This window comes from Paramormyrops kingsleyae, chromosome 11 (assembly GCF_048594095.1).
Source record: "Paramormyrops kingsleyae isolate MSU_618 chromosome 11, PKINGS_0.4, whole genome shotgun sequence".
In the NCBI taxonomy this organism is placed as follows: domain Eukaryota; kingdom Metazoa; phylum Chordata; class Actinopteri; order Osteoglossiformes; family Mormyridae; genus Paramormyrops; species Paramormyrops kingsleyae.
Window position 1 is genome coordinate 25691418 of NC_132807.1, and position 22653 is coordinate 25714070.

Consider the following 22653-nt stretch of genomic DNA (forward strand, 5'->3'; position numbering starts at 1 on the left):
ACACACTGTACATATAGTTTTGTCAGTCAGATTATAAAATTACAGCAAGGCCACCGAGTCCCGGCCCAGTTGACTCACTGGCCAGTGAATCCCACACTGGCCAGTGAATCCCACACTGGCCCTGAGTATGACACAGCTCACCTTACCCACCGATAGCAGCTCTGTGATTGGTCTGGTCACACTGTCACAGAGAACTCTCCTCCTCTGTGACCTACACAAGACGAAACGCTTGGTGAGGCCGCCCCGCGACTCCGCTCAGCTGTTTAATGTTAACTGCATGCCTTTCCTGACCACAGCTGTCAGGGGTCTTGTGTTAGGTACTGTGGTCTGGCTTGTGTGAATAAGAGGCTGTCCCACTGCCCCCCCCCCCCCCCCGCAAAATGTTTAAGTGTACATCCCTCCCCCACAAAATGTGTAAGTGTACATCTCTCTCCCCCCCCCCGTGTTTTATAAAGGATGCAGAGATAGCGTCCTGCATAGACCTAAGCCCATCAGTGATATAGGGTGGACACTTACTCCGCACACTGAATGGTACAGGTTGATACACACTGTTCCACACATGGCTCTTAGATTTCACTCTTCATTGCCTTCAGTGGTTTTGGCATCTCAGCCTCAGAAGTAATTCATGTATTTTAAGTTATGTATACATCATTATCAAATTATCAACTATATATAGAATATATATATAACTATATATCTCATATATAGAATAGAATAGAATAGAATAGATGGTATGATTTGAACTACAGAGATAGGATAGTAGGTCTATATTATTCACCGCTGTTTTTTTCTTAATTCTCTTGTTGTACAATATAAATATTTTATAAATATGCAAAACGTAAAATCGGCATGTATTTCCATCCAGCAACCTATGCATTTTTTACAACTTTAACTTTACTCGGAGAAAAACATATATTTGGTTTGCGACTCAGTAATTCTAATCTACAATTGATTATTACTATTTAATTCAAGAGCTAGGCTATACTTATTTGTTTTATCTAGTACTGTAACTTAGATAATTCTAACTTGCAATTGTTTTAGTTAGCGAGCACGTTAATGTTATCTACATTCATTTGTCGTGTGTGCCTTTAAGGGATCGTCAAAGCATCGTGCACTGGCTGAAAAAGTAAAATATTCAACGTAAATGTAATCGGTGAGGGAAGGGCACTTTCTATTCTGATTTCATTTTCTTTGTTTGTGTTTGAGTCACCGCTTGCTTTCGTGCGAATTGCGATTTTTGGATAAACGGTTTCTTGTAAAAAAATTGCCCAAGTTGTACCCCCCCCCCCCCCCACACACACACACACACACGCACACACTTTCCCCCATCCTGTGTCATAAGAGCAGGACTGATGCATCAGTGAAAGGGTCGCAAACAGTGGAGCGGGGGAGCGGATCTCAGTTAATGGGGTGATTCCTCCGCGCGAGGACGTAGAGGAGGTATTTTATACAGTCAATTTTAAGTGACTTTCTAGGAGTAAGGATGCCAGTCCGCCGGGGACTGGAGAGCGGACTCCCGCTTATTGCGACTCTGGGTTATAAACCCGTTCAGGTCGATGCGCAGTCTTCCCGAAGTCTCCGCGTGTTTGGCGTTTGCACAGTGGAGTTCAGACCAATAATGCTAGACTAGTATCACATGTGTGAACAAGCTGTAATAAAAAATATATATTATGCATAAATATGCATGACAAATACTATCTCTTTTTCTGAAAGGATTCTTCTCTAATTCAAGGACTTAACGGATTTATGACATCCCAGATTGAAGACCTTGCGAAGATGATGGATCGTCGTTTTTATGCTGCACTGGTGCTGCTAGTTTTTTATTGTGTTTTCCTCTCGGATTCGGAAGCCAGCTCCTTGAAAACACGGGCTGATCTCAACCACGCCGGGTGAGTTCATCTTAATTTGGTGCATATGTTTTTTTCTACTAGGGTAGAAAGGAAGAGGATAAGAAAGTGTTTTAAATTGCATGGGTTTGAAGAATTAGGAAAGCCACTTATGTGCTGGATGAGCGCAGAGCACTGTGTGGTGCTTATCTCTCTAGAAGAGACACCCCGGCTTATGAATTTAATGCCTATTTTTTGAATCAGAAGTATTTGAAGGTCCCTACTGGTGTGTTGCAATGTGAAAAAATTTCGTTTGACACCTGAAAACATTTCATATTACTGTGCAGACTATATCAGACTCTGCAAAGATTCACCCACAGTTAAATCGGACTTGATAAACAAGACATTTCTGTGCGACTGTGCATGGATTAGACAGGAATTACTTCAGTACAGACTGTGCAACAGGTTTAGCAGTGAGACACAGGAGTGCATTGTTGTACTTTCTAGTGAGAGAAGAGGTGAGTGAGAGGGAGATGAAAAACGGACCAAACTCGACACGGAGTGATCATTACAGTTGTAATAGGATACTGCTGAAGACAAAGTTAGCCATTTAATTGGCAAATCCACCAGGCAGTTGATATTGTCCAGCAATTGTATTGCATTGTCAGAACATAAAATCTGTTTCAAATGTTCTGTATGAAACTGATATTGTGTGCCTTAAAATAAAACAGACCGAAATGCATAACTTAGTCCAGAGTGCTGAAGGCTGCGGAAGAGCTTTAAACTTTGAGAGATTACAGTGAAGGTAAAGTATCCTTCTGGATCATAGCAAAGGAGAGTCACATCAGCTGAGGTCCAGCTGCTCTATTTTCCCATGATTCCATGCTTCCCGGTGAATGCAGTCTGACTGCCAGCTAGTTGTTGAGTGGCCCTCCTGTGAGGCACGTGTTCAGTCACAGGCGGGTTCATTTGCTGTGTTTGGGGGGGGGGGGGGGGGGGGGACATGTCATGTCGTAGCGTCACTCAATTGTGGTTCCCTTGATGATACCAGTGAGTTTACCTCATGCACACTGCCTGTCTTTTTCACCCTCTGTAATCATTTTGCTCATTTTCCTCCACTTCTCCTTTCTGCTTTTGCCCTCAGAGAAACAGAGGACTGTCCAGAGAACAAAATCGTGACAGTGGAGTACACCTGCATGAAGGCCGGGGGTGAAAAGGGCACCTGCCTCAGGTAAATCCCGCTTTGTCACCGTAGCAGCTCCACGTATTTCCCGAAACACTACCATGATTCTCCTAATGCTGCTCTGCATGGAACCAATACAACCACCGATATCACAGATGCAGTCACAGGCACAAGAGAGTTTGAAGGGAAAACAAGGGATCGGCATGGAAGCCCTAGAATTAGAACAAGAATCCAAGATCTGTGTGTCCTATGTTTTTGGAGCCTTACAAGATAGTTTTGCGACTCTTTTGGGTGTTTCCATGCGCTACATGGTCAGCGTAATTTAAATCACCACAACCTGACCAATCCGATTTTGAGTGTGTGTGCTGGGTAATGGAGAGCATGCTCACAACCGACTCTACCCCGGCAAGGTTCTGGATGTCAGGAGAACCTCCTGGATCCTGATTTGGGCAAGCTGCTCACAGCCAGGAAAGGGTTGCATTTTATCAGTCATAGGAAGAGTAGAAACAATGAAACGTTTTGTGTTTGAGTTTTCTAACGGTGCTTTTTTTTTGTTATTCCACATAAAGGTTTATGAGTGTCGGATTGTAGCCCCTAGCAGTGCAGAGGTGTAGCAAAGCCACATCAATTACACCTGCACCTTTAACTACTTGCTTCCACAGAAGGCTCATTTGGGGACCAGTTGTAGAAAGTTAACTGGCCGTTTCCACCTCCCTTTCCACCATCTAGGACAGAGCCAATGCAAGCATATGACTGTTTTGCTTTCCGTACATTTTTGTGAGTGCATGTTTCAGAATCACGGGAGGAGGGGGGGGGGCTTCGTTGTTTCTTAGCCACAGTTGTTCTTCACTTTGTAAAGATGAAACGTCGCAGGTTCCAATCGCTAACCACTCTCAGCTGTGTAGATGGGGGGTCTTCGTCAGTAAACTCCTCGCCTGGATTCCATCGGTTCCGACTGGGGTGAGCAGCTTATTGCTCAGAGGGGAGGGAACGCGGAGCACGGTAAACAACGCGCGGCCCTGTTTGAATTACGGGCCGTTGCGAAACCTCGCCGATGCACTGCAGCCAGTACGGCGCAGGCAAGTTGGACCAGAAGGCAGCCAATGGGGTCCGTTAGAAAGGCGGCTGCTGAGCCAAAAACAGAAGAGGGGGAGTCTGACCGGAATGAGCGATGTAAGGCACGTTTGTGGGGGGTGTTCTCTGACTGTATCTGCTGTCAGGTCACTGACTCCCTTGTTAAGTTATGGTTACTCCCACGGTGCACGGCGGGGCACATTCTGGTGATTAAGAGTCTCATTAACTTAGGGAAGACATTGTACTTAATTTTGTGTGACCGACAAAGGAAACAGACTAGGGGGGGGGGTGAGAAACTCACTGCTTGGATGATTGCTGCTTAATTACGGTTGGGTTAGTTGGCAACTTCGAGTTTACCCACAATGCACTGCTCCGCCGCTTCCCTGAGGTGAAGTGGGCTATGGATGCTGTCTCCTGGGCAGAGGGAGTGTCTGTTCCCATTTGGCATGTTTCTTGCCATTCTGTGGCAGCTGGGCTCCATTTTTAAAGAATGTATGGGGTCATAATTTTATGCCCCCCCCTGCCACCACCACCCAGCATAAGCTTGTGCATGTAAACAGAACTGGCCAGAGTCATGACCCAATATCCCCTGTCACACCAGAAAAGGATATTTCTCAAAAATACTGCTCATATTTTTCCAAGTTCCTGGCCAAGATATAAAATGCGTTGTTGTTTTTTGTGAAGGCTCTTAGAGTTTCCTCCATGGTCCCTGATGCAATTGTCTTATTGTGGCCAGTTTACCAAACGTGAGATGGCCTGGGTGTTTAAGTGACAGTCTCTTTACTGAATTGCTGACAGATCATGTTTAGACTCAAGCGTGTTATCTCCCTGACAAGCGGTATGACACACTGTGAACGCCCCCCCCCCCTCCCCACCAACACGCACTCAGCTTCACCCAAAGACTAAAAAACATCCATTTGTAATATGTTGTGGATTCCTTTCTTGCCACAGAACTCAACAGGAAGTGGGGGCACACTCGCGGAGTTCGGGAACTGCACGTGTTCCAGTATGCTGGGATTCAGCTCCACCTCGAGAGTTTACTGAATTTACAGAGAAAATGTTTCACGAGACATGTTTATCCCTGGGGGGGGGGGGGGGGGGTGATTCTTGGATTTGACCCTTGGGGGGAGCTCAGCCCATAGCAGGGTTGCCACTTTCAATCTCAAGAAATATGGGACTGAGACAAGAAATGGGGCAGCTGATTAAACTGGGAGCTGTGACCTTCTACTGCATGTCCCAGTTCGTCCACCTAGAGCCTGTGATTGCTGCAGGGGTTTGAGAGTCACTCTCCGAGGTTTGAAGATATGGTGCTTTTCAGAGAGTGCGGGGTTTGTTGTGTAGGGAGTCAAGTTACGGGGTATCATGAAGGGTGACACCTCCTCAGTCAAACTGGGCTCCTCTCTCTTTTCTATCTTGGGGGTGGGGGGGTGGAGGAGTATGTTTGTTCTATGACAAGGGGGAAGGGTGATACTAAACCCCCCCCCAGCCCATTTAACCAACCTGCTGCTAAATTGCAGTGTGCACATTACACCGTGTTGCAAGTCTTTCTAAGAGTTTTGTTTCGCTTCTGTTTTTTAACGTTTTGTGAAGTCTGACATGCCGAATAAGAACATTTTTTCATGTCATCAAAAATGCTCATAACAACTAAAAAGTATATATAAGAAACACATACGAGCTGCATTAATCTGTTACTAGACTTTTGTAAAAAATATAATATAATGATACATTCAAAATTCAAAAGTAATAATTTAACATAAAGAGTTACCACAGTGAGTCATCCATAACTTCAAAATTGTACGTTTATTTCTGCGTATAATTTATTATGATGATTCTTTTGATTGCACTTCATCGTTTTGCATGACACCTCAGAATCAGCACCTTGGATGTAAAGATGCTGGGTGATAAATAAATGATTTTGATTCTGATTTTAATTCCGATGTCAGAGTGGCCAGCTACGTCACTGTGGGGTTGGTAAGGACGGGTGGGGGCGCGGTGGTGGAATCGTCCCCACCCTCGCCACTCTGCCGTCTCCTTCCCTGAGCCGGGTCCTGTTCCACATTCCTGCACCAGCCCTGGACCTTGTGTTTTGACTCCCCCCTGTGAAGTGGGATCGCGAGAGGGACTGTGACCTGATCCGCAGAGAAGAGTGGAATGGGGAGAGGGTGGGGGGGGGGATCCGAAAAATGTGTTGAGATACATTTTGCAGAAACAAATGTGATACAACATTCTGTTTCTTGGCAGTATTCCTGAAATGTGGGGGGGGGGGGGGGGTAGGGGTCAGAGAAACGCTTAGATTATCGGGCATGTCAGCATTGTCATGGAATTTAATGCATCTGTCCAAATGCTGTTTTTTTGGTGCGTGCAGTAGATAGGCTGACCAGATAATCCATGTCATGGAGGACACTTCAAGCTACTCCAGGTTTTACAAACTACTTTAAAACTGAAAGGCACCTGTGCTTGGCTAAATAGCTCAATTCTTCTTGTGCTTTGACTGGTTTGATTGAAAAACTCATCCAGCTGTTACACATTAACATTAGAGGCATATGTATGATTATAGGAGACTGGCCAATCAGCACACAGCAAGAACTTGGTGCATAACTGAGATCCAGGTCCTTTTAATTGAAATGGTATTTTACAAATGCTGTCCTAAATGAATGTGTCCTCCCTGACATGGATTATCTGGTTAGCCTAGCAGTGGAGGTTCAGCTTTCTGTCAGATTCTAGCCCCAGGAAGTGCAGGGCTATAGTACATGTCAGTATGTGACCTCTAGGATTATCTATCTGTCAATCTTCTATGCCCGCTTGTCCTATGCAGGGTTGCGGGGGTCCAGAGTCTATCCCGGTAACTACAAAAGGCAGGGTCTAACCCAGTAAGGTCCTCCGACCCATCGACAGGCAGGGTCTAACCCAGTAAGGACCTCCGACCCATCGGCGGGCAGGGTCTAACCCCGTAAGGACCTCCGACCCATCGGCGGGCAGGGTCTAACCCAGTAAGGACCTCCTACCCATCGACGGGCAGGGTCTAACCCAGTAAGGACCTCCGACCCATCGGCGGGCAGGGTCTAACCCAGTAAGGTCCTCCGACCCATCGACGGGCAGGGTCTAACCCAGTAAGGACCTCCGACCCATCGGCGGGCAGGTTCTGACCCAGTAAGGACCTCCGACCCATCGGCGGGCAGGGTCTGACCCAGTAAGGACCTCCTACCCATCGACGGGCAGGGTCTAACCCAGTAAGGACCTCCGACCCATCGGCGGGCAGGGTCTAACCCAGTAAGGTCCTCCGACCCATCGACGGGCAGGGTCTAACCCAGTAAGGACCTCCGACCCATCGGCGGGCAGGGTCTAACCCAGTAAGGACCTCCGACCCATCGGCGGGCAGGGTCTAACCCAGTAAGGACCTCCTACCCATCGACGGGCAGGGTCTAACCCAGTAAGGACCTCCGACCCATCGACGGGCAAGGTCTAACCCAGTAAGGACCTCCGACCCATCGGCGGGCAGGTTCTGACCCAGTAAGGACCTCCGACCCATCGACGGGCAGGGTCTGACCCAGTAAGGACCTACGACCCATCGACGGGCAGGGTCTGACCCAGTAAGGACCTCCGACCCATCGACGGGCAGGGTCTGACCCAGTAAGGACCTCCGACCCATCGACAGGCAGGGTCTAACCCAGTAAGGACTTACGACCCATCGGCGGGAAGGGTCTAACCCAGTAAGGACCTCCGACCCATCGACGGGCAGGGTCTAACCCAGTTAGGAGCTCCGACACTTCAGTGGGAAGGGTCTAACCCAGTAAGGACCTCCGACCCATCGACGGGCAGGGTCTAACCCAGTAAGGACCTACGACCCATCGGCGGGCAGGGTCTAACCCAGTAAGGACCTCCGACCCATCGGCGGGAAGGGTCTAACCCAGTAAGGACCTCCGACCCATCGACGGGAAGGGTCTAACCCAGTAAGGACCTCCGACCCATCGACGGGCAGGGTCTAACCCAGTAAGGACCTCCGACCCATCGGCAGGTACACCTTACGTAACTGTAAACAGAATTATGACAAGCTAACCTAATTTTTTTTTTCAGAACAGAGCCAGAGGTACACATGATATGTTTGGTTCACAAAATGTTTGGATCTCAGTTGCATTGTACACCGGCTGTTGACGTCTCTTTCAAACTATAATTTCTGTTGTGTATGTTATATTAGTAAACAATCCAATAGCGAGAAATGTAAGGGTAGCTGAGTATAGCCAGAGTGCTTCAGAGAAATGTGTAGCAGAGAAATTGCTATTAGCTGACGTTCATAAAAATCAAGACAGATTCACAACAGGTTTGTGGAGTTCAGAAGTTAGCTGGTTATTGGCGTCAGTTGTCAGTACTGACCAAAATTTCCAGATCGGTTCACCATTAGCGTTAGCCTCTGTTTTCGCAAGGATTCAGGTAAGAATTTGAAGTAAGGACCAGCCCTTTACTGCCTCATCTTTTGTTTATTCCTCCTCCATTGCAATTCAGTGTCTTGGAGAATCAAGATTTAACAAATATGCACTTTACAAACATTCTGACACATGTGCAGCCCAGTCCACATGGTGGTGTGATTGTGAGCGGGGTGCAGATGGGGAGGGGCCACCATGCTACCTTTCAGCCAACTCCTCACACACACACACACACACACACACACACACACACACACACACGTCGGGTATACCTATACTTATGGGGACTGCTCATTCACTTCTATGGGAAAAATGCTAAAGCTAACTATGGCAACCTTAACCCCCTCCCAGCCCTAACCATAGGTAACCAAGCATGTTTAGTTTTTTCATAGCAGTTACCGATTTTCATAAAATAAAAACGGATATTTATCACATTGTGGGGACATTGTGTTCCCATAAGGATAGGTATACCCGCTCTCACATACAAACACTCCCAGCAACTTCCAGATCAGGACTGACCAGCCGCTCGCTTCCAGGGTCAGACTTTTTCACATTTTTTGGGGAGGGATTTCACATCCCGGGAGAGATCTCCCCAGTACGCAGTTAATTTAAATAATAATTTCAGTGGAAAGTAACACTGGCTGTCCTCTCGAGCCAACTAGTGGATAATTTCTTTCTTTATTTCGTCCAAACGTTCATCTAAACAACGGCGCATGATGAAAAGTCTCAGACTCTGCGATCTTCACTGCCCCCCCCCCCCCCCCCGCCCCCAAGGGCTGGGGACATAGAGGCCAGGTGTCTGGTGTGTGGGATCGAAAGAGGGGTTTGAGTCCACCTGAGTCACCGACTGATGCAACTGGCCTGCGGAGGACGTGCGGGTGGGGGGGGGGTGTGATTTAGTTGTGTGCGCTGTGTGACACTAATCAGGACCAGATGCCAGGGATTCCATTTTATTGTTTAGAGCCTGCTGGGATTTTGGCAGGGAGGTAATGGGGGGTGCAGCAGAGTAGGACAAGCAAGGAGTCTATTCTGCACTGAACTCCAGACACCCCCCAACCCCCAATTAAATTTCTCCAGGCTGCTGTGAGTGAAAACGAATTTTCACGTCTCCCCTCTTTATATCGACGCAGGATGGCAGTTTGTGTCACGCGGTGGAAGTTAGTTGCGGGGTGCGATGGGATTGGGGGGGGTGGGGGCGGTTGGCGGAGGGAGCACATTATGAATCTGGTCTCTCCTGCTGTTTCATGGTCTTATGACTTATTGCTGGGTAATAAGTGACTCTGTCCTGGAAGTTTGCCGCGCTCACATTCAGACCCATAATCCCCTTCACACCTTGACCATTCCTCGATGATGCTGCAGAGAGTGTACATTCGGCCCGTCTTGGGGCCCGTGAAATACATGTTTATACGAACCCATGATTTCTCATTCTGCCAGAATGAGCACTAACCTGAATGCCTTTATTTGTTCTTCGGCTCACGGTACCTCACTGTAATTTCTATAAGTCGAGCCTCAGCCAATAAAATCACGATGCGATTACCAGCAAATTAATCATGGGCTGAAATTTCATAGTCATTTAAAACACATTGTTTTTGCGCAACACCAGCTGCACATGCAGACTTTTTTTTTTTTGCATAATGGTGAAAGTACTCAACATAAGAACAGCTGGCAGACGGCCCCACTGCACAAAAATTATAGGTCAGGAGTCTTTTTTCTATTGCCTTTGGGGTCTTGCTGCTCTTTCGTAGTCTTGCCTTGAGGATGTAAATAAAGATTTTGGGCCACTTCGAGTTGGGTTGCCCTCTTGCCGGTTTCCTGTTCCCTGTGAAACCCGGTCCCTGTCTGACACCTCATTTGCTACTGCGGGCCATTAGGATTGGATGTTTTCTCTGTCCAGAATCTCTCAGGCTGATCTCCCCTTGGGGCATCTGCCAGACTCGCGGCCCCTTGTAGGGCGGGTCCTGCCATGGCATCTGCTGTCAATCAAAGTGTGCTTCAGCCAATCAGTACCAGGGAGGGTCAGGAGTGGCACATTCTTGCGCCTACATGGTCTTAGTGGGGTCATGCAGCCCAGGACCCTCTCCCTCCCTCACTCTCTCCCCCACCTTGGAGGAAGCCGGCCGGACATCACGGTATTCGGGTCATTAGCGCCGGAGGGGAAGGTTTGAAGACTAATGATGACAGAAGCAGCAGGAGTCAATGAACATTAAGACAAGTCCTTAGGTTGATGGGGCGGGGCGGGGAGGGGGGGGGGGGTGGGACAGAGGAGTGCAGATACCCCCCCGGGGAGGATGACCATGGGGGGGGCATCCCATGCCTGGAAGCTGGAAGCGAGCTGATAAAGTAAATAAACAGTGGGGGCTGCAGTCTCCCTCACAACAAAGATAACATCTCCACATCCTCATGGCTGTTGGGGGGCTACTGGGGGGGGGGGGGGGAACCATTTTCGTGCCTCAGTTGATATGTTGTGAGGTATCAGTCCCAGCAGACGTACTTTGACCAGCATGGCCGCTGTGAGTGTACCCTGTAATGCCACAGTGCCTCTGCATGGTGCCAGCCAATCAGACACCGCCGTGTGGGGGGGACAGCCAATCAGACACCGCCGCGTGGGGGGGACAGGCAATCAGACACCGCCGCGTGGAGGACACACACGCTTTCCCTTCTCCTCAGGCCTGTCCCCTTAGGAAACACACCCCCACATACATGCTCACTGGCACATAGAAACATGGGGGGGTGCTGTATGGCTCAGTGGGTTGGGCCTGTGCCTCAGCGAAAAAGTCCCTAAGAACCTTAATCCCTAAAAGTCTTCAGAGGCACCAAGGAAATGGCCTGATGCTGCTCTCAGATCAGCTGTACGGCTATCGGTGTATCTCCCAAAAAGGATGGAAAACGTTACATGAAGTATTACCTGTACTTGAGTAAATGGCAAATAAAACCACATTTTATTTAATCCTTACAAGTACACACAGACACACTAAGAATACGTAATAAAATATAGACTAATATTATCACGATTAGATAAACTGACACACACACATAAATCACACATATACAAATGTATACACATAAAATGACAGAAATACATACAGACTCACACACACATGCTTAAGTGCAGTACATTCAGGTGCACGATATTAATACATACGCAGAAGTCACACACATGCTCTTGGATCTCCCTGCTGTCCATTTCCCGAATGGTCACATGATGGGGGGGGGGGGGGGGGCTCCGGTCTGGTTTGCGTCATGTGACCATCTTGCTCGCCTTTGCCTCCCGGTGTTTCCATTTCATCCCGGGAGTAACGACAAGCACTCAGTCAGAGGAGGGATGCTTTCATGTGGACCATGTTCCTGCTCCGAACACTTTTCCCCTTATTCACGGAGTCCAGTGCATGATCCTGAGGAGAGAGGCTGCTTTAGTTAGTGGTTGTTGCTGAAAAATGTCGCTTTAATTAAGTCTTACAGATCCTGCACAGTCTCACCTGTAGGCCAGGCCAGTCATTATTGGAAGTCAGTAACACCAATGGAAGACTGTTGGCGATCCAATCTGTAATCCATAATATGTAATGTGATCCCAATCTCAGGCTCCAGCCTGTATTTGGCCTGCCAACAATAGTTGCTCTCCTAATTGAGACAAAGGGCCCGTGTTCCTCATTGCCTTTTCAGACAGGCCCTCAATGCATGCCCAGACAGACCCTCACTGCATCTCCAGACAGACCCTCACTGCATCTCCAGACAGACCCTCACTGCATCTCCAGACAGACCTTCACTGCATCTCCAGACAGACACTCAGTGCATCTCTGGACAGACCCTCTTAGTAGTACTGACAATCTTTGTAATTCTGTTTTTGTAAAATCAGCAATTTTACGCTCACTTAGTTAGTCAGTCAGTCACTTTCATTTAATACATAGTTATTTCACTTCAGATAAGAGGGAAATGATTCCCTGGGATTCTGAGATGGTGCCATTTTTTGTGGCACTGACTCCTGCCAGAGCCGTTTTACAGGCATGTTTGGATCAGTTATAATGGATCTGGCTGATGTTTACTAGCCATACCTAATTACACCGCGGCCTGCATGTCAGGAGTTCTGACTGCTCTGGTCCACGGACAGAGCCACTGACAGTAAATAATGCTCACTTATGGTGTGGCTTCAGTGTCACCATGAAACTACAGTGACAAGCTCATAGACAGGCTCAGAAACAGACTCAGAGATAGGCTCATAGACAGGCTCATAGACAGCCTCAGAGACAGACTCAGAGATAGGCTCATAGACAGGCTCAGAGACAGACTCAGAGATAGGCTCATAGACAGGCTCAGAGACAGACTCAGAGATAGGCTCATAGACAGGCTCAGACACAGACTCAGAGATAGGCTCATAGACAGGCTCAGAGACAGGCTCATAGACAGGCTCAGAGACAGACTCAGAGATAGGCTCATAGACAGGCTCAGAGACAGGCTCAGAGACAGACTCAGAGATAGGCTCATAGACAGGCTCAGAAACAGACTCAGAGATAGGCTCATAGACAGGCTCAGAGACAGACTCAGAGATAGGCTCATAGACAGGCTCAGAGACAGAAGTACTGACAGACTCACAGAAAGGCTCATAGACAGACTCACAGACAGGCCACTGATGCCCAAAGTAACGTTGTCCATGCTGACCCCCCCCCCCCCCCCCCGACACCAAAGTCAGCAGACGACACTGCGGGAACTTCCCAGCCCTGGGGGTGTCTGCCAACCCTCCTGGTCATAAAGCGCAGCAGGAAGGCAGCGGGGGGAGGTCTCCGTGTGAAACCCAGGTGATGGCGGGGGCAGGGGTGTGTCACTGTAAGACCCACTCACATCTGCTCCCCATTTGTCTGCCCCCCCCCCCAGCCAGGGCAGAGGTGCCATGTTCAAAAATCAAGAGGCCTCATGTCCTCCTTCATGGACCGGATCACGGGCCCATCAGCACTGAGCCATGGCTGCAGGAGTTCATGGATCATTTTTAACCCAGGAAGGGGGGGTGTGGGGGGGATGGGGAGGCAAGATTTGGAGTTACACTCCACAGGAGTTGGAGAGGAATAAAAGGAAGAAAACATGAAACGAGGAATTCTCTCCACAGTCAGCGCACGATGGCCGGGGGGTGGGGGTAGGTTTTCCTTTCTTGTGTTGTTTTCGGTCCTTGGTGATCTGTCCATTCCAATTCCCAGTGACCAGACACCTCCAGCTCCCCCGCATTACTGATTTCTGTAGCATATGGGTAGTGCGATGCACTCCGTGTCACCAACCTGCTGAGGTAGTCGGCAAAAAATATGCATATGACGCAGAAGTAACTGGTGGGAAGATAAGGTGCGTGGGATTTTGGTGCAGGCACTGGACTGAACAGCTAGAGGGTGTGTGGGGGCCCTAGAGGACCACCTTAGTGTGGGCTTTGTCTGTAGTCCTCTTACTCCAAACTCTTCTCGCTCCTGATTGCAGGGCCTCTCATGGTCTCTCAAGGCTTTTTCCAATATCGCAAATTAGACCCATAGTGACTGACTGTGGCAGGCTGCTAATGCTAACTGGCTGGGTGCTGATGCTGACTGACAGGGTACTGATGATAACTGACTGGGTGCTAATGATAACTCACTGGGTGCTACTGCTAACTGACAAGGTACTGATGATAATTGACTTGGTGCTGATGCTAACTGACCGGGTACTGATGCTAATTGACTGGGTGTTAATGCTAACTGACCGGGTACTGATGCTAACTGACTGGTTGCTGATGCTAACTAACTGGGTTCTGATGCTAACTGACCGGGTACTGATGCTAACTGACTTGGTACTAATGCTAGGTGACCGGGTACTGATGCTAACTGACTGGGTGCTGATGCTAACTAACTGGGTTCTGCTGCTAACTGACCAGGTACTGATGCTAACTGACTTGGTACTAATGCTAGGTGACCGGGTACTGATGCTAACTGACTGGGTGCTGATGCTAACTGACTGGGTTCTGCTGCTAACTGACCAGGTACTGATGCTAACTGACTTGGTACTAATGCTAGGTGACCGGGTACTGATGCTAACTGACTGGGTGCTGATGCTAACTGACTGGGTTCTGATGCTAACTGACCGGGTACTGATGCTAACTGACTTGGTACTAATGCTAGGTGACCGGGTACTGATGCTAACTGACTGGGTGCTGATGCTAACTAACTGGGTTCTGCTGCTAACTGACCAGGTACTGATGCTAACTGACTTGGTACTAATGCTAGGTGACCGGGTACTGATGCTAACTGACTTGGTACTAATGCTAGGTGACCGGGTACTGATGCTAACTGACTGGGTGCTGATGCTAACTGACTGGATGCTAATGCTAACTGACCTGGTATTGATGCTAACTGACTGGGTACTTTTGCTAACACTTCCTGTTTCTCTTTCAGGAGGAAGTGCTGTGAAGGACACAGGTTTGTGATGGGCCAGTGCATTCCAGAAAGTAGGTAAAAAATACACCTTCTTTAAAACCACTTATTTTACTGTTGCAGGCACCAGAAGATGGACAGACTTATACCATTAAAAAAATGTTCCACATTCTAAGCCTGCTGGGACTTGAAACTTTTCAAACCATAAAACTTGTTTTTTTGGCATTTAGTATGTAAGAGATGAGAAGATCCAAGCTGGTGTGCACTTTGTAGCCTGAGCCTGAAGGTGGCGATATAGCACGCAGAAGGGCGGCCTGCCTTGATGTCTGTGCCTTCTCTCTCTACCCCCCTGTCCCAGGCGTGGACGTGTGCGAGGGGTCCCCCTGTGAGCAGCAGTGCACCGACAACTTTGGCCGCGTCGTCTGCACCTGCTACCCCGGCTTCCGCTTCGACAGGGAGCGTCACCGCCGCCATCAGCACCCCTACTGCCTCGGTGCGTGGTGCAGCTTACTTCGCCCACCCTGGCACCGGGGGGGTGTGTCAGGGGGTGTGGGTACGGGTGGGCAGTGCCCAGGACCCCCACCCCTCCCCCAAGAGAGCTCAGGGAGCCTCCCATATGAACCCTCATAAGAAACCCTTAGGGTTGACACCTTACTGTTGCCTCCCCCAACCCCTCTGGTTTAGCTTTCACAAGACCACCCCCAACAAATATAATGTTGTATTACAAGTAGCCTCCCCCCAAGTGCCCCCCATGGGCCGGTCCATCCCCCCGCTCTTGCCTACCATCCCTCATTCTGTTGCCCTACGCTCTTGTTCTGCATCTCTCAGCAGTCCTTTGCAGCTCTTCCCAAACCGGGACTTAAAAACGGTTTTAGACAAAAATGGGCGAGTCCATGTAGGACGGGCTCCAAGCACGTGCGTGCTGTTGTGTCACCGTGTCATTGCGCAATACCGAACACGGACATGCTGCCGGTGACGGGGAGCGCTAGGCGCAGGGCGTAGCAGGTAGCGTGCTGAAGGACTCCGGACCTGCATCACAGCTCCCAGGAGAGGGGAAGCACTGACCTAGGTGCTTATCCCAAATTACTTTATAAAGTGTCCCACTGTGTGCATGAACCAAAGGTCCAGTGCAAACAGGAAGTGCTGCTTCCCTAGATTATCTTAGTTTAGCTTAGTTTATCTTAGCTTAGTTTAGGGGAGTTCGCTGGGTTTGGATTAGTTTTACTTTAACGTGTTTAAATAAGCCAAATATCAGCTTCCAGTGCCGGGACTGAAGCAGCACACCAGGCCGAGCCTGACCAGTAACACCAGTCAGCGTGTGTGCACTTTTCTAATTATTACATTGTGGGGACCAGATTTGATAAAAGCCTGTAACTTTTTACCTTGCGGGGACATTTTTTTGGTCCGTACAAGGATAACCTCAATTTTATAAAAATCTGTGACTGCAATCAAAAAACTGAAATAGCCAAGAGTCTTGTATTTTTTTCTGGTTACTCGTGGTTAAGGTTAGGTTAAGGGGTTAAAGTTGTCATACTTATGATTAAGATTATGCCCATAGAAATACATGTGTGTGTGTGTGTAAATTAGGTTTATATTACATTGTGGGGACTAAATATCCCACACAATGTAATAAAATCCTGTTATTTTGATGTTGTAGGGACCTTTTATCAGGTCCACACAAACATCTGTGAATGCAATCAAAAACCTAAAAATTCCGAAAGTCCCTTTTTTTGTTTGGTTACTTATGTTTCATCATGTTTGGATTAGAGTTTTACCCCCAAAAATGAATGGAGAGTCCCCACATAGATATAATTACAGACCTGTATGTTTGTGTGTTTGTGTGTATCCCTCGCACAGACGTGGATGAGTGTGAAGAGTCCAATGGCACCGTGTGTGAACAGGATTGCACAAACACACCAGGCAGCTTCCTGTGTGGCTGTCGTCACGGTTACAGCTTGGCGCCAGACCTTCATACCTGCGTGGCCAGTAAAAGCTGTAAGTAACCTCTCTCATCCCATCCCGCTATGCTGGTTCCCTCTCCTGGGATTGTAGCCTGGATTTTGTTGTCTTCCGAGTTCAGTGGTCCAGCTGTCTCTAAGCCAGTAGGTAGATCTGCCTGTGCTTTCTGTCTCTAACAGTAAGCATATATTTTCTAAGATGAATGAACCTGATAATTGTGCAGTTGGGATTGGTTTGTCTTCTTTGATGAAATATTTTAGATGGTACTTGATTACTTACAGTTGGAATTTCACATGATGTGTACCTGAAAGTTCTGAGAAATGCTCTGAACCACGTTACAAGGAATGTGCCGATTTACTGGTGATCTGGAGGGGCTTTTGGGGCCTGTAGGGACTGGAGAGGGATGAGAGCCACGCAGGACACAAAGGGAACCTGAACAAATATCAAAGGGGCCATTTTGGCAAGAAAAGGAGAAAGTGAACTCAGGAGTGCGTATCAGTGAAACGTGAAATGGGAACAAGTCCTGGGAAGAGCATCAGGATTATGCATGGGGTACTGTAGGGGGGGATCAATGAATGGAGCACACCGATTTTCACGGATAGTTTTTAGGACAGACACATGGATTGAATCAACACAAATAACCACATGATCACCTGACTTCCTCTCCTGATCTTAAACGGTGTTTAAACGCTGTCCCCCGCTATCCTGGCAGCTGGCTGAAGGGATACTTTTCTTGGCTGAGCTCTTGAATATTTAAAGGTTCAGCTCAATCTCATTATTATTAGAATGAATTTGATTTCAAAGACTGGCAACCATATAAATGTCATGTCTCCAGAATGTTCTGTCTTCTATTTGGGTCGTCAGACTTTTCTCAGCATTATGGTCTTCTCCAATGTATTTGAGTCATCTCATACTAAACAAGTGAAAGTTCAGACTTGGTTTGATCAAGACCCACTTGTGTTGCTTTTCCCTGTGGTCCATGGTATTCTTAATATGCTTTGCAAGCACAAAAGTTCAAAGGCATCAATCAGTACCTCTGAAGGCTTATTTCCAGTTCCTTTATGGCAGTCCTGCAGAGTGCCAACCTGCAACATATTCCTTTACTGCTGGATCCTTTATGGTTGATGACTGTTTATGTGAAGCTTCTATGCGTCCAACATCAACTCTGAAGTCAGTTGCAGTTCTGGTGGTCATAAACTTAGTTTTCTTCACATTTATCCGTAGAACAATCTTTCAGTTTCCTTATAAGCGCCTTCAGATTCTTATTTTCCACTCTAAGTGTGGTGTCGTCATCTGGCTGTAGATGTGTCTTCCACCGACTTCTCTTGTTAGATTTTCTTTGAACACATTATAGGATTGGCAATGGTATACAACCTTACTAATAATTCCATTACTAATGAGCGACGAATCAGATTCCCCATATTCTGTTTTTCCTGTGGCATCTTGTGAAATATATAGAGACTCATAAGGACAGTATGATGCTCTGGTACGTCCATTGGTCAGCGTAATCAAAGGCTTTATTCTGATCAGTAAAGCACATGTTGACGTCCTTCTGATATTTCTTGGTTTTTCCAGTCATCCATTATGCTACCAGAAACTTTGAAATTCCTTCTTTGTCTGCATCACTTGTTGGGGCCAAATCCCGTATCACCGTAGAGGGGCTCGTCGCTGGCACAGTACGTCCTTTATTGCTGCTGCCCAATAGGTGATAGATTTCATTTAGCACCTCTGCTAAGACGTGTTTGCTGTGGCTGACCCTGTTAATAGTAAATAATAATAAATTCCAGGCAACATAGCTCTTAGCTTCCCAGATGAATGCAAGCCTCCAAGGCAATGTACCATGAGGAGGAGATCAGTCTTAGTGATATATAAAATTTACTTCCTTTTTCTGTAGTTTCTGAAATTAAAACTGAATGTGGTCTTTCAACCATAGCTGTGCCTTTAGATGTAATGTTCTTTGTTCTTCACATATAGTGTAATTTCACTAAATGTTGTATGAAGTATTTTATGAAGAAGCATTTTTTTTTCATTTACTGTGCATACAATGGTCTGGCTGACACTATCAAAAATACCACTGTCTCCCCCCGTGTCTATCACTCCTTCTCTGTCTCTTCTTCCCTCTCCTTCTCTCTCTTTCTCTCCTTCCCTGTCTCTCTGTACCCAGTGAGCTCCTCGGGGAAATCAGACACCCTGATGAGCAGCGAGTCCTGTTCAGTCACTTGTCAGGACTTTATCAGCATGAGGAACAGCCTGCTGCAGATTAAACTGAGACTGGGCAGCACACCACCTAGTGGGCAGGTAAGGCATAGCATCACCTGGTGGAGCAGTCAGATCTGTGGCCCTGTAGCTACAGTATAGTTAGTCAGGGTATATTGATTTAAATGAAGAAGAGACCCAGCTTGGGTGGCATGGTGTTTTAACGGGTAGCACCCGTATGGTGAGGGGTTTGGGTCCCATCTCTGCTCTGTGAAGCTGCCCTATGCTTTCTGTTTCACATGGGTTTTCTTTAACAATCCAAACACATTCTGTTAGGTAGACTGGCAGCACTAATTGACCTATATCATATGACTTAGTGTGTGCATGTGTGCCCTGCAGTTAGGATTGCAATGGTATACCGGTTTCATAGTATACCATGGTATGAAAATCGATGGTTATCATACCATGTACATTTGCTGATTACCTGATTTCAAATTAAAAATGCATCCAGCGAATTTAACCCGCACACTCACATCTCCTTCACTCCTCGACTGCCTGTCATACTCGGTAACTGGCTCGGCCAAGCGGAATCTCTTCCATCATGTCGCTACCCGATCTGTGCCACCTGCCTGATTTGTACCCCGCAGGTCTGCACCTGCATTGTCGAGCATGCGTGCACCGCGTGGCACTTTCTGACACTGTAGAATCCATCCATCCTTCCATTTTATGATAAACCATATTAACAGCAATAACAATGACAGCAAACTATAGTGGTCGCTTAATTGTTTGGTGAGAACTGGTGTTAGTGATTCTGCTGTCTGGAAAAAACATCTTGTTCACTCTTTTTTCAATTTCAGAACTCACTCCAGTTGTCTGTTTCCAGTTTTTTGATCAACACTATTGCCTAAATGTCCCATATCTGAAATACTAGTGTATATTTTCATCAGTTTAAATTACTTCTATCCAGCCGCAAGATATTTTGCTACACTTTGGTTCACTCTGAACTGAAAAATGAAGTTTGCAGCCATATTTATATCATTGCAAATTAGAAAAAAAACCTCTTGTGGGTTTTGGCATCATTGAATTACATTTATCTAAGTTTTTGAAAAAGCTGTGTTTTTATTAACTATTATTGAAAAGTAGTTTACATTCAGCTTGATAGTATAACCAACATGGTTTATTAGATTATTAATGCATTTAGCTTGATAGCGACATGTTGTATTGATTATTATCCAAAGAGATATTATGTTTTTAAAGTCCCTGCTCCTTTTTCCTCCTTACTTGTTTTGTTGGAGCAGGAGAAATACAGATTTACTATTCATTTCATTTATTTTCAGAAGGGACACTTTTTTACACGTGGTTCCATTTAAAAAAAAAATGTTTCAGCTATAATAAAGCCTTTGTTCAACCATAGATACCATCCCCTGACTTGGCCAACCGCAGCGACAAGCCATCCCATGGATGGATGGGCAAAGGGCCGGATGCCCTCAACCTGCCTGGTTCTCCAGGTGCCCCCGGGCCCCCAGGGGTCCCAGGTATATGCTGCTCATCCAAATGAAAATTCCCACAAACACGTAACCCTTACTACTCCAGTTCCTTACCCATCTGTGATCTGTGTTCACGCACTACATCCCAGGACCCCAAGGAGAGCATGGAGAGAAGGGTGAACCAGGCTCTAGAGGCCCCGCTGGCCCCCAGGGGCCACGTGGTGATATGGGCCCTATGGGTCCCGAGCCTGACCTGTCACACATCAAACGTGGGCGCAGGGGTCCAGTGGTGAGCTGCACTGATATATATTTTTTACTAAGCTGGGGTAGTTTACCTTGCTTCTTACCATGATTTTGCTCTGTGTTACCAGGGACCTCCTGGAGCACCTGGGAAGGATGGACAGAAGGTAAGTTCAGAACTTGCATTTTGGGATGCTGTAAAGCGCTTTGGGACAATGTAATGTTGTGATAATGCGCTATACAAAAATAAATTTGTTGTTGTTGTTGTAAGTTTACCTTTACTTGTGAGCAGAATATGTAAAGGAACTTCCTGGTCAGCACAGGGCACAGCACAGCAGAGCACAGCACAGCACAGGTCCAGCTGTCCAAGTGGTGTGTTTGTACTGAATTAGCACAGAGTGTTTGTGTTTAACTGGGAGAGCAACCTTAGTGTGTATTTTCCCACTGCAGGGCGAGAGAGGTTATCCAGGACCCATAGGTCTAGCGGTAAGTCTTCTCTACACCTTCCCATTTGCATATCTGAATGAGAGTCACTATTCCGAAACTCCCTTTTAAATTAGAATTTTTTTACGCATCCTTGTCTTTTTCCATTTCCTGTAACAGGGACCCCCGGGATCGTTCGACTTTCTCTTGCTCATGATGGCGGACATTCGCAATGATATAATCGAGCTCCAGGAGCAGGTGTTTGGGAGGAAACGGGACATTACGTTCGAAAGCCCTCCCCACTCCTCCGGGGAGACGAGCTTTGGGGACTGGGGTTCAGGGGGGGAGGATTTCCCGCTGGATACCTGACCCCCAGACCTGTATTAACAGTGAAACAGACTTGGCATCCACTACGTCTGCAAGTCACAGGAGGTGACTTTCCTGTTGCACACAATCCTAAATGCCGAATTACGAGATGGACAGACAGCCCGTCTGCCTCGCTGCATTTGTGGACACCTCGGACGCCTCTGACATTATGTCTGTCAAACTTTTCCATACAGCAGGTGTGTGACAAAACAAGTTTTAATGGGTCTTCTGTTGGCAAAGTAGTTTTCCCTAGAATCTCACATCCTTGGGGAGTGAATGGCACTCGTGTTGTGTTTAGACTCCCGGAGATAAACATCTCTTACCAGATTGGCATCAAACGGTTACAGTATGTGAATGAATGAAGAACCTTTGAGGTTATAAATATCTTCTCTCCTTTGGATTTCTTTGAGAGTTGCTACGTTCTGTCCTTGCCAGGGTTTGGTGAGTGTTCTTTCCTAGGAAGGAGCAGCTATTTATATACATATAGGACACAGGTTCTCCTTAGGGCAGAAAAACAATCAGAAACGTAAAAAATACTTGTCCACAAGCCCTACTACCCCAAGTCACACATATTTACTGTCTGATACTCCCATGTCACCGCATCTGCATTTGATATATGTGATGAAAGAGGAAAGACTCTTGGGTGTGTGATTTTATAACCTGCCCTGCGTGATTTTGGCTGGTAGCAGCACAACACCTTAGCAGCTTGATAGGCCAATGGGAACCATTCTCCAGTATGTGTAAGTCTGAAATATATCAGACTTAGTATATCATCAAATTATAAAGGCTAAGAATGTGCATAACTGTAAACAACAATAAAGTACTCCATTAATGTATAAAGTATTAAATAATCTATTAAATACTGTTAGGCCCAAATGTGCAGTGCAGGTTGAATAAAAGTAAGGCTAAGAGTGTGTGTGTGTGTGTGTGTGTGTGTGTGGGGGGGGGGCATCTTTTGGGTCCCCATTTGGATAACCTCAGTTTTATAAAAATCTGTGACTGCAATCAAAAAAGTAAAAATGGCAAAAGTCTTGTATTTGGGTTGGTTACTTATGGTTAAGGTTAGGGATGGGTAGAGGTTAAGGGTGTCGTGATTGGGATTAG

At 47.0% G+C, this 22653-nt stretch overlaps 1 protein-coding gene across 2 annotated transcripts; it reads left to right on the forward strand.

Moving 5' to 3' along the window:
- The first annotated feature begins 1314 nt into the window (after positions 1 to 1314).
- Positions 1315 to 22389, forward strand: LOC111847973 (collagen and calcium-binding EGF domain-containing protein 1-like). 2 transcript variants are annotated; one of them, XM_023819623.2, is made up of 12 exons: positions 1315 to 1440; positions 1733 to 1889; positions 2971 to 3057; positions 14900 to 14952; positions 15237 to 15371; positions 16736 to 16873; positions 19002 to 19135; positions 20448 to 20568; positions 20670 to 20809; positions 20892 to 20927; positions 21211 to 21246; positions 21364 to 22389. In XM_023819623.2, exons 2-12 carry the CDS (start codon positions 1747 to 1749, stop codon positions 21550 to 21552), a joined length of 1212 nt encoding a protein of 403 aa, XP_023675391.1. In that variant the 5' UTR covers positions 1315 to 1440; positions 1733 to 1746; the 3' UTR covers positions 21553 to 22389. The 2 variants fall into 2 exon arrangements, with proteins under 2 accessions (XP_023675391.1, XP_023675390.1); XM_023819622.2 differs by having other exon boundaries at positions 1341 to 1440; positions 1714 to 1889.
- The last annotated feature ends 264 nt before the right edge of the window (positions 22390 to 22653 follow it).